The following is a 12,205-nucleotide window of genomic DNA, read 5'->3' on the forward strand; positions in this document are numbered from 1 at the left end:
ATATTAAAGCATAGGCCATAAACGGAAATTCCTATTTATTTCTTAAATAGAATGTCTGGACTATTCTGAAATGATATAGGACGAGGACGATAGGGGACGCCCGTTTATTCATCGGTGTGGACCGAACATGAAGCTTTTGCCTCAAAACATCCCCTCCTGTTTTACATTAAAAAAAATGTACATCTTCTCAGAAATACGATAACCATTTGGAAAAACAACTCTCCCTATAAATGTGGATTATTTATTGATTCAATTATTGTAATTTTTCTCTTAGACTCATTTCGAATGTCTCTTGTTTTTAAACTATTGATTGGACAATGATTCAAATGTAAAACCATAATCTGATAAATTAATCAAACCAATTAACTGCAGAGAGAAAATCGAATAAAAATTAAATGGACGCGTTTGTGGTCTTTATTTCGATGATTTAGGGTTGGCTGGAGGGCCTGTACGCCTACTAGTATTGCCAAAAGCAAGAAATGTCCTTTGAACAAAAATACTTTGTATTTTACTTGAGTGGTAGATGTGTTTATATGCCCAAGGGATAGGCCCCATAGCATTTTAAATATGGCATGAACTAAAACCTGCGTCATCGAAGCAGAGGGGAGCCAGTTGTAGACTGACAACCCATATGTAGTCTAATTTTAGAGCGTTAAGGGTCTAAATGAAAAGCCGGCGCGGCCGTGTGGTTGGTTGTCTTTCAGGTCGGATTCGAATATTGATTCGGGTGCCACATTTTAAAGGATAGAGTGGGACGTCGCGTATTGATCAGCAACCAGAGGTCACGCGCCGCTGACGCGCTCTCCTCCCGCGCGACTAACTTATACGCCTCCATGTTCAAGCTGGTGGAGCGCACGGGACCCATGAGAGAGAGTGACCGTGTGAGTTACATGTTTGGAACATATGGGATTCACTAGAGAGACCCACGATGGACAGGGTGACATGTTTTAGACACACACACACACACACACACACACACACACACACACACACACACACACACGGCCTGGCGCGTTAGAGAGCACACATTCTCCCTATCTCGAGGACCTTGTGGACATAATACACCCAGTCTCATATTAGCCTTATATGACAATGCCCGGGTCCTCTCAGTGATTATATTTGGCTATATGGGTACAAAAACACTGTTAACGTTAGGCTGAGGTGTAAGACAGTGTATGCAGCTGGTTTCTCTTGCAACGTGTCACACCAACATATGGTGACATGGATACCATGTAATCACTTTCACTGTACCGGCAGATATGTATCTAAAACTGCGATTTAAAGAGAGAAAGATTCGCTCTGAAGTTCTCCTGACAACCCGTTTAGGCTACTTGGTCTCGTGAGTAGCTTTGCTCGCAACCGTTTTACACCGACCGCTGTCCACGGTGCTGAATCGTTCGGAAGTTGAGGTTTTGTCTGAGAAAGTTCGTTTAAGTCTTTAGCATAAAACAAGTGCTTTGTATAGCATATCAAATGTTTATATAAGCCTATACAGCTAGCTATTTAAATAGAGCGAGTTTGACAAAAGCGAGAACATATGCTTTTAATAAGCGCAAACCGTCAATTGGTTACGATTGAGTGTTCAATACGAAGCCCACACGAAATAGGCAGTGAGACCAGATGCATCTTACCAGCCAACCGAAGGGCAGACATCCGCTGAAACTCGGGCTCCTGGAGCCACTTCCACATCCTCCTGAACGTCTCCCTGCCAGACTTGAGTTTACTCCACGGCTTGGGGTTCCGCAGAAGATCCGAGAGGGTTCCCTGGGACCGACATAGGATCCTCTGGGCGAAAATCGCCTGGGGGATGGAGTAGCGCTTCAGCTCCGCTGTTATCCGCTGAGCCACCTCCTTAGTGTTGATCTCCTCCGCCTGCCCACCTGACCCTCCTCCCTGGCCGGCCCCAGCGCCGTGCCTCTCCCGCTCCGCCAGCATCGCTGCCCCATTGGCCTGGGAGTGGAGGTGGCTGTGCGTATGGTGCATCCCATTGAGGTTGGAGATCATGCCGTGCCCATGGCCACCTAAACTCCTGGCAATGTGCTCCTCGCTCCGAGACAGCATCGCGGCGTGGGACTCGAAGCCTGTCACGGGGGAGAGCATCTTGGCATCATTGGAGAGGTGAGCACTTGGACCGTAGGCTGAGAGCGTCTGCTGGGAGTTGTGCAAAGAGCCGAGGCCGTTGGACAGCGGGGAGAGGGACCCATGGCCCATGCCGGACATATCTTTGGGGTAGTGGCAGTATAGGTTGCCCATAGACGCCAGCCCCCGGTGGTCATCCCTCATCAACGTGAAGCTCCCGCTGACATTCCCCGCGGAGAGTCGCTGTTGGGCGGCTGCGTGGTGGTGGGGGTGTGGGTGGTGGAACTTGTCGGAGACGGTGGATATTGGAGGTAGGTGCTGGAGAGGTGTCAGGGTGGTGTAGGTGTTGCTCAGGCTCATCCCGGACTCGCACATGCTCATGGCCGGGTGAAGGTGGCCAGAGAGCGACGAGGGGTCTGTCCGGTAGTCCCCGGTACCATCCAGTATCGAGGCCATGCTGGACACCATCGCCGACCGGCCGTGCGCGTGAGAAACTAGGTTCCGGTGAGAAGGGGCGGAGGACTGCCGAGCGTGTGAGGAGCTCATCAGGTCCCCCGCCTGTGAGTGCGAGACGCCGTGAAGGTTGCCAAGGTTTTCCATTGTGACTTCCATCGCTGAAAGAATATATCTTTCCCGATCCCACCTCCCTCCCCTCCCTCTCTCTCTCCTTTCACTCACACACACACACACACAAACAGAAAGAGGCGCGCGCTCACTCTCCTCCCTCTCGCTTTCCTGGAGCGATAATATTACCAAACGAGTTTTTCTCCAGTCAATCCAACATCTTTTTTGTAAATAATTTATCTTGATCCAAAGTGGTTAAATACCGAGTATAGTCCTCGTCCACGTTACATGTGTTGGTGTCCTGTGTTAGGCGCTCGTAGGCTATATCTCATCCCTTGTCCAACAGCGCTTCCACTGAAAACTGGCTGAGCCGCTTGTCAGTGTGTATGTGAGCGCGCCCCCTGTGTATTTAGAACTGTGTCGGTTACGCGCATGATAGTCGTGTGGAATTCACAGACAGACCACACTGTAGTGGCGTGTGAGGAGTATATAAGGACTTCAAGGCATGCACCTGTGTGTGTGTGTGTGTGTGTGTGTGTGTGTGTGTGTGTGTGTGTGTGTGTGTGTGTGTGTGTGTGTGTGTGTGTGTGTGTGTGTGTGTGTGTGAGAGAGAGAGAGAGATTTAAATGTAAAGGTAACAATATATCTATCTGAGTAATTCATTGCAGTATATGCACAATTACATTTTATTCCCTCGGCACACAAGTGCCCCTTCTAAATAAACTTTGTTTCCCACGGAGTGAATGGTTTGGCATTTATGCGCTTAGCGATAAACCTGATCAATGTATTGATTGACAGAGATTAACGACGTGGCCTGGCCCTGTTATAGAGGGGTGGAGGGAGGGAGAGGTCACAAAGTAAGGCTCCTAACGCCGTCCACGGCGATGGTAAGGAAAAAGAGAGGAAGGTCTTCTGTTCTGAATCGTTTCCCTCTAATCTCCAGCCAGCATTCTGAGGTTCACTCGGCTGGTACGTAGAGCTATTTGTTCGTCACAAAACACAGCATGGACACGTGAACGTAGACTTAATAAACAAGTTGGTTCTTCTATATCAAATGCTCTTTTATAGTTCTGATCTCGCGCAAAAAGCACGTTTATATTGTTTCCGGATATTTATTTAACGTGTGACCGTAAGATTCCATCCTACTAACCTTCTTTAATTTATCAGGACAGACTGGAAAATAACCCAATTTATATAATAATACAAATAAGAATCATAATACTTGTTTATAGCATATGCGAATGCAACATAACAATTGCTTTATAATTGCTTGTATTTGGGAACTTCATTTTAACAGTCCGGTTTCAGATGGTATTTTCATAATTTACAAAGGCATACTTTCTGGTTACTTATTTCAGAGAATTCAGCACAGTCGTTTCTCCATTAAATCAGAAATAAACAAAATTGTTTTTATTCGGTAAATATTATGTCATTTCCATTTGATCATAGAGTATAAGGAGATACCAGGCAATAGGCCATACATTGAAGCGTATAGGCCTTATCCTGAATAAAGAGGGTAGAGGTAGAAGTTTCACTGGTCACACTGTTGCGGCTTCTAAAAAGCATGCAGTGTGTGAACGTGTCTCCCGGGTTAGCCTACTCTCCCTCCATCGATGACCCACTGCTATCGGAAATAAATGCCCGTTGGATAGCCAGAGAATCGGTTACCTCGGCATGCACAGCGCTTCTTCACTCTGGGTATTGGCTCTGAGGCGCTATAGGGTACTGTATGTGTAGGTGTGTGTGGCGCTATAGGGTACTGCGTGTGTGTGTGTGTGTGCGCGCCCTTTGCGGAAGTTGAAATTCAGCTTTAGACCATGGACCTGTAGCTATATGACCCAGCTCGTTTGCACTTTCTTCACTTTTGGGAAAGTTGTTTTCTGGCCCTGTTTTATGTGCTAGTTCATTGATGTACTGAGAGGCTATCGAATCTTGATGTTTCTTTCCTGTCCACAATACAGCACTGAGATACGGAAACATGTCCCACCCACTCTTTATTTTGATGTTCACAGTATTGCAACATTTTTTACATTTTGAATAATTACGGTAAAAGGTGATGTGTGATTTAAAGTGTGGCAGATGGACACTGAACCAAATACAGATGGGCCTATCAGTTCCAATGGACTTTACTTATTTTGTACGTATTTAATTTTTTGGTTGTGGCAAGAACTACGTATGCCCTAGTAGACAAAATGCATATGACTACGGCACAAATGCTGTAAATAACTTTTTTTGTGTGCAGAATTTAGAGAAATGATACGCAAATAAGGATGCAACTATGTACGATTGTCTATTTGACAATACAGGAATTGAGTTTAATAATCCTGTTCATGAATTAGATCACTTTTGATTGCACGATGGCTGCACACTTGTCTCTCATGTAACCATGGCCCTTCTTCTGAAAATATATTGAATCTTTCATTTAGATGGGATAAAATGAAGTTCAAATTGAACAGTAAATCTCAAAGGAATTTGTTATAAACACTTGATATATACAATTGAACAGAACACACATTTTGATATCAACAAGTGGTAGCCGTTGAACGAAGATTTCCGGAGATCAAGACATCATATTTTCCAGCTGTGAGTTTTACGGGTCTGGCTGGTAAGATGGAACTAACCCATGTAATGTTATGTCAGGAAAACCCTTGTGTGTGGAAAATAGATAGAAAAAGTCAGCCAGAAGTTTGAGCATCTGTGTTATCTAGGCAATGCATGAATGTTTGGGCCTTAAAATATATTTGAATTCCTTTTGATGAATATTATGACAGGCCTCCTTATTTATAAAGTTTTTTCAGCTTTAGTAGAAAATATTTAGTTTAGAATTTATTTAGGCTAATGTATATTTTTATAAGTCTTCTAGCGAATAATACAGTGCTTTTAGAAACCACGAGAGTCAACCTGTTGTTTTGAAAGGTAAAAAAAAAAAGTGTATTCTATTTATAATGTTATCCATATTAAATCGTATTAAACATCATTTGGAATCATTATTAGTTTTGTAATTATAATACTCATAAATAAAACTGAATAACCGTTATTTTTTTAACCACACAAATCTTCCTCCTTATGGATAGTACTGGTACTTAATTATTTTTTTAAAAATTACATTGATTTACTCATTCGATTTATTGACCAAATTCATACACTTCTTTCTCAATGTTCTGCATGGTTATTTACTTTAAAAAAAACAGTAAGTAAGCATAATCTCTCGTCTATGAAATTCATTTTGTGTTCATAGTTTATTTGTATTGTTCATAGTCTATTTCCCGGAAACGGGAAAATACATTTGTCTGTAGGTGTGTAGGAGGACTAGGTTGGTTGCTCGATTTATTTTGATAGGCCTACATCCGTATGATATCGAGATATTGCCTCTCACACATTATATTTAGGCCTATAGTTATAACACAATAAATTAGCAATAATTGCGCTCTAGGTCTCCGTGGTGTCTGAAGTATAAAAAACGGACTTCCACATGTTTACGCTACGGTTTCTGCTTTTCGTCATAACAGGGGGATTGCTATTGGAGTGCAACGACTGACGGACTGTGGGCAGAATACTGAACAGCGTGGCCTACGTCCTATCGATGCGATCGGTAATCAATATCCAGTGAATAGAAATCCAAAGGTTGTTAAATGGATCTGTTTTAGGTAAACAACTCATTTGAAGTTGATTCATTTGAAGTTGCTAGATTCGTTGAAGAATATGTTTAGGTTGTCTACCTAAAACAATGCAGTGTTATTTGCTGTAGGCTAAGTTTGGCTGTGTGACAATATCATTGTCAAATTAATTTTGAGTTGGTTATTACAAAATGCTGATTTCATGAAACAGCCTATAGGTTTATTGTTGCTTTTTATGTAACCCATAGGCTAATTGTTGGTCAAACTTTAATATAAATATTTAGGCCTAGGCTACACTTTTAATTATTGTGACATTGGATAGGTGCAGTGTTCATTATTCGTTGAGATATGTGTGTGGATGTGAGAAGGGGCCTGTACCGTTCATATAGTTAACGAAAAACCGATTTATTTGGGGGGGGGGGGTTCTCCAAATAACCAACTCGACAAAGGTAAAATGTTTTTATCGAATTATTTGTTCAAACGGCTTTGAATTAGATAGTTCCATGGCCTCGTCTCCAATAGCCTTCGATAATAAGATCACCGTTAGAAGCTTCTTACGATGTACAGTATCTTTAGTACAGTAGTCAAGGTGCTTCCCAGAGCCGTTGTTAGTAATATGGCTCTTAATAGCCTTCGTACATCTACGAGTGACCCAGAGCACTTGTAGAGGAGCCAAAGTGCATAGTTAGAAATTATTTTCCATTCCGCCTCACTTTATTTACAGAAGATATCTGCTAAACATAGCTTCGAGATGTCTGATTGTGGTCTGATCTGTCTGATTGTGACTGCCGATACCTTCGGAGCGAAGTTGCAAACATATTTGCAATTGTTACAAACAAGTGAAGGTTAAAATTATGTTTAAAATGAAAACCCAGATGACTGAATTACAATATACATAGGTTACATGGGCCTATATAGGCTATTTCAATCATATTTCAATCTATTTTATGTTCAATCAACTGAGTTCTATTTTACAACTAGGCTACTGTCTGTCATTTTTGCCTCAATGTGTTTCATGATGTGTGACAAATGAATCTGTGATTTAGTGCATTATTATTGGGTAAGCATATTAAGCTCCCTCAATAGCCTATTTGTAGCCATAGGTCTTAATATCTCTCTAGGATCTGATCTGTCATCAGTATGTGGAACAATTATAATGTTAAGGTCAAATTTGAATGGAGAAAGCTGATCCGAGAGAACGCTGCTTTTCTTGTGATGCCACCAGTATTGATACATGGTCTAACATGTACTTAGCTAACATTCTCTCCAGGGGCATAGGCATGGATTGGCATGGGTGGGAGCAGGTTCACCCACTAGGGAGCCAGGCCCACCAATCAGATTGAGCAAAACATTTGAATAATTATGCTCTACTTTTCGGTGCTCTAAACGGGACATTATTTGTCTTTTTACCTAAGCACAGTACTTGACTTGGGCAGGAGCTCACCGGAATTGAGTACCGGCACCTCACACTTTCTTCTGCTTGAGATCCTGCACCTCCTATAGATTATTATCTCAAAAGTATTGAAGAGTTCCTGCACCGAAATATAAAAGGTACCGGTACCAAACATGAGTACCGGCACCTATTTCAGTCTAAGTCAAGCACTGGCCTAAACATACACCATCAGATAGAATTCGTAGCAAGCAGTAGGGAGGCGGTGAAAAAATGAACGGGATATACACTCAGTTGGCCAGTTTATTAGGTATCGGGTCAGACCCCCCTTTGCCTCCAGAACAGCCTGAATTATTCAGTGTACGGAAACGTTGCTCATTTGGTATCAAGGGACCTTACGTGTGCCATGAAAACATTCCCCGCACCATTACACCACCACCACCATCCTGTACTGTTGAAACCAGGCAGGATGGGTCCATGGACTCATGCTGCGACAAATCCTGACTCTGCCATCAGCATGACGCAACAGGAACCTGGATTCATCAGACCAGGTGATGTTTTTCCCACTCCTCAGTTGTCCAGTGTTGGTGATCGCGTGCCCACTGGAGCCACTTCTTCTTGTTTTTAGCTGATAGGAGTGCAACCCAGGGTGGTCATCTGCTGCAATAGCCTATCCGTGACAAGAACCAACGAGTTGTGCTTTCCGAGATGCCATTCTGCACACCACTGTTGTATTGCACTGCTATATGCCTGTTTGTGGCCAGCCTGTTAGCTTGCACGATTCTTGCCATTCTCCTTCGACCTCTCATCAACGAGCTGTTTTTACCCACAGGACTGCCGCTGACTGGATGTTTTGTTTGTCACACCATTCTCGGTAAACCCTAGACACTGTTGTGTGTGTGAAAAGCCCAGGAGGACGGACGTTTCTGAGATACTGGAACCGGCGCGATTGGCAATGACGATCATACCACGCTCAGAGTGGCTTAGGTCACTTGTTTTTGCCCGTTCTAATGTTCAATCAAACAGTAACTGAATGCCTGTCTGCCTGCTTTATATAGCAAGCCACGGCCATGTGACTCACTGTCTGTAGGAGCAAACCATTTTAGTGTTTTAATTAACTGGCCAATAAGTGTATATTGACAACAATAATGATAATAACAATAATAATACATTTTATTTGGCAGATGCCTTTCAGGACACTCAAGGACATCTTACATAAAATCTAGTGCTGTACATAAAATCAATTTCATTTACACCTATGTAATGAATTTCAAATCAAAGAACATTTTATTGGTCACATACACATGGTTAGCAGATGTTAATGCGAGTGTAGCAAAATGCTTCTGCTTCTAGTTCCGACAGTGCAGTAATATCTAACAAATAATCTAACAAATTCACAACAACTACCTGATACATACAAATGTAAAGGGATGAATAAGAATATGTACATATAAATATATGGATGAGCGATGGCCGTGCGGCATAGGCAAGATGCAGTAGATGGTATAGAACGGTATATACATATGAGATGAGTAATGTAGGATATGTAGACATTATTAAAGTGGCGTTATTTAAAGTGACTAACTTTATTAAATCAATTTATTACATTTATTAAAGTGGCCAGAGATTTGAGTCTGTATGTTGACAGCAGCGACTCTATGTTAGTGATGGCTGCTTAACAGTCTGATGGCCTTGAGATAGAAGCTGTTTTTCAGTCTCTCGGTCCCAGCCTTGATGCACCTGTACTGACCTCGCCTTCCGGATGATAGCGGTGTGAACAGGCAGTGGCTCAGGTGGTTGTTGTCCTTGATGATCTTTTTGGCCTTCCTGTGACATCGGATGCTGTAGGTGTCCTGGAGGGCAGGTAGTTTGCCCCCAGTGATGCGTTGTGCAGACCTCACTACCCTCTGGAGAGCCTTGCGGTTGTGAGCGGAGCAGTTGCCATACCAGGCGGTGATACAGCCCGACAGGATGCTCTCGATTGTGCATCTGTAAAAGTTTGTGAGTGTTTTAGGTGACAAGCCAATTTTCTTCAGCCTCCTGAGGTTGGGGACTGCAGGTAGCCTAGTGGTTAGAGCGTTGGTCCAGTAACCGAAAGGTGACAAGCTAAAAATGGGTCGTTCTGCCCCTGAAAAAGGGAGTTAACCCACTGTTCCTAGGCCGTCATTGTAAATAAGAATTTGTTCTTAACTGACTTGCCCAGTTAAATAAAGGTTAAATAAAAAATATATATTAAAAATAGAGGCGCTGTTGCGCCCTCTTCACCACGCTGTCTGTGTGGGAGGACCATTTCAGTTTGTCCGTGATGTGAACGTCGAGGAACTTAAAACTTTCCACCTTCTCCACTACTGTCCCATCGATGTGGATTGGGGGGTGCTCCCTCTGCTGTTTCCTGAAGTCCACAATCATCTCCTTTGTTTTGTTGACGTTGAGTAAGAGGTTATTTTCCTGACACCACACTCCGAGGGCCCTCACCTCCTTCCTTTAGGCCGTCTCCTCGTTGTTGGTAATCAAGCCTACCACTGTTGTGTCATCTGCAAACTTGATGATTGAGTTGGAGGCGTGCATGGCCACGCAGTCATGGGTGAACAGGGAGTACAGGAGAGGGCTGAGAACGCACCCTTGTGGGGCCCCAGTGTTGAGGATCAGTGGGGTGGAGATGTTTCCTACCCTCACCACCTGGGGATGGCCCGTCAGAAAGTCCAGGACCCAGTTGCACAGGGCGGTGTCGAGACCCAGGGTCTCGAGCTTAAAGGCGAGTTTGGAGGGTACTATGGTGTTAAATTCTGAGCTGTAGTCAATGAACAGCATTCTTACATAGGTATTCCTCTTGTCCAGATGGGATAGGGCGGTGTGCAGTGTGATGGCGATTGCATCGTCTGTGGACCTATTGGGGCGGTTAGCAAATTGGAGTGGGTCTAGGTTATAAGGTAGGGTGGTGGTGATTTGATCCTTGACTAGTCTCAAAGCACTTCATGATGACAGAAGTGAGTGCTACGGGGCGATAGTCATTTAGTTCAGTTACCTTAGCTTTCTTGGGAACACAATGGTGGCCATCTTGAAGCATGTAGGCACATCAGACTGGGATATGACTGGAATTTGAATTATGCTTGATTATTTACTGGAGAAAAACAAAAACAATCAGCTGATCAATTTCAAAATAATGGCCGGGTTCTGGCACATGTCACTTCTCACTGATACCATTGCAGTAAACAGTAGCTATCTCTGTGTAGGCTAGGCTACACTGTGTAGGATACTCACTGTTAGCTAGCTAGCTAAGACTCACTAACCAACTTGGCTAGCAAAAACAAGTAAAATGGCCAAACAAAGCTCACTGTTAAATTCTTCCAAGAAACAGACGTTGGAGCATTTGCCAAATTATTTGATATCAGTGATTTCCCAATAAGGGCCTCCAGTCCCTCTCTATATCAATCACTGATTGCATTGATCTAATTGAGGGCCTTAAAAACTATTTAAGTACATTCAGAGACACTGGTTTTATTCAACACTTTTAGAAATCATAAAACACCCTTCTTCACTTCGACTCGCAAGTTATTTCAATTTATGCTCCGATGTGCCTCACTAGTAATGGGCTTCAACTAGCCTATTACTAATGTTATCATATAGAATAGCTTGAGACTCAAGTTTTTAAATATAAAGGACTCGTAAAATATAAAGAACCTGCAAAACACCAGTCTCAACGTCAACAGTGAAGAGGCGACTCCGGGATGCTGGCCTTTTCGGCAGAGTTCCTGTCCAGTGTCTGTGTTCTGTGCTCATCTTAATTTGTTCTTTTTTTTGGCCAGTCTGAGATATAGCTTTTTCTTTGCAACTCTGCCTAGAAGGCCAGCATCCCTGAGTCGCCTCTTCACTGTTGACGTTGAGACTGGTGTTTTGCGGGTATTACTTAATTAATGAAGCTGCTAAATGAGGACTTGTGAGGCATCTGTTTCTCAAACTAGACACTCCAATGTACTTGTCCTGTTGCTCAGTTTTGCACTTGGGCCTCCCACTCATCTTTCTATTCTTGGTTAGAGCCAGTTTGCACTGTTCTGTGAAGGGAGTAGTACACAGTGATGTACGAGATCTTCAGTTTCTTGGCAATTTCTCGCATGGAATAGCCTTCATTTCTCAGAACAAGAATAGACTGACGAGTTTCAGAAGAAAGTTCTTTGTTTCTGGCCATTTTGAGCGTGTAATCGAACCCACAAATGCTGATGCTCCAGATACTCAACTAGTCTAAAGAAGGCCAGTTTTATTTCTTCTTTAATCAGAACAACAGTTTTCAGCTGTGCTAACATAATTGCAAAAGGGTTTTCTAATGATCAATTAGTGTTTTAAAATGATAAACTTGGATTAGCTAACACAACGTGCCATTAGAACACAGGAGTGATGGTTGCTGATAATGGGCCTCTGTACACCTATGTAGATATGGGATAAAAAATTAGCTGTTTCGAGCTACAATTTTCATTTACAACATTAACAGTGTCTACACTGTATTTGGGATCAATTTGACGTTATTTTAATGGACCAAAAAAAAATGTTTTTCTTTAAA

The 12,205-nt window shown here is 42.9% G+C and overlaps 1 protein-coding gene across 1 annotated transcript in view; it reads right to left on the reverse strand.

Annotated features, from left to right (window-relative positions):
* The window catches only part of LOC115169164 (one cut domain family member 2-like), a 29,391-nt gene extending 26,700 nt beyond the window's left edge, over positions 1-2,691 (reverse strand). The window contains exon 1 of the mRNA XM_029724662.1: positions 1,632-2,691. Coding sequence (XP_029580522.1) covers positions 1,632-2,691 — 1,060 coding nt within the window. The remainder of the gene's footprint in view (positions 1-1,631) is intronic.
* Positions 2,692-12,205: the final 9,514 nt, after the last annotated feature.

This window comes from Salmo trutta, chromosome 31 (genome assembly GCF_901001165.1).
Source record: "Salmo trutta chromosome 31, fSalTru1.1, whole genome shotgun sequence".
Taxonomy (NCBI): domain Eukaryota; kingdom Metazoa; phylum Chordata; class Actinopteri; order Salmoniformes; family Salmonidae; genus Salmo; species Salmo trutta.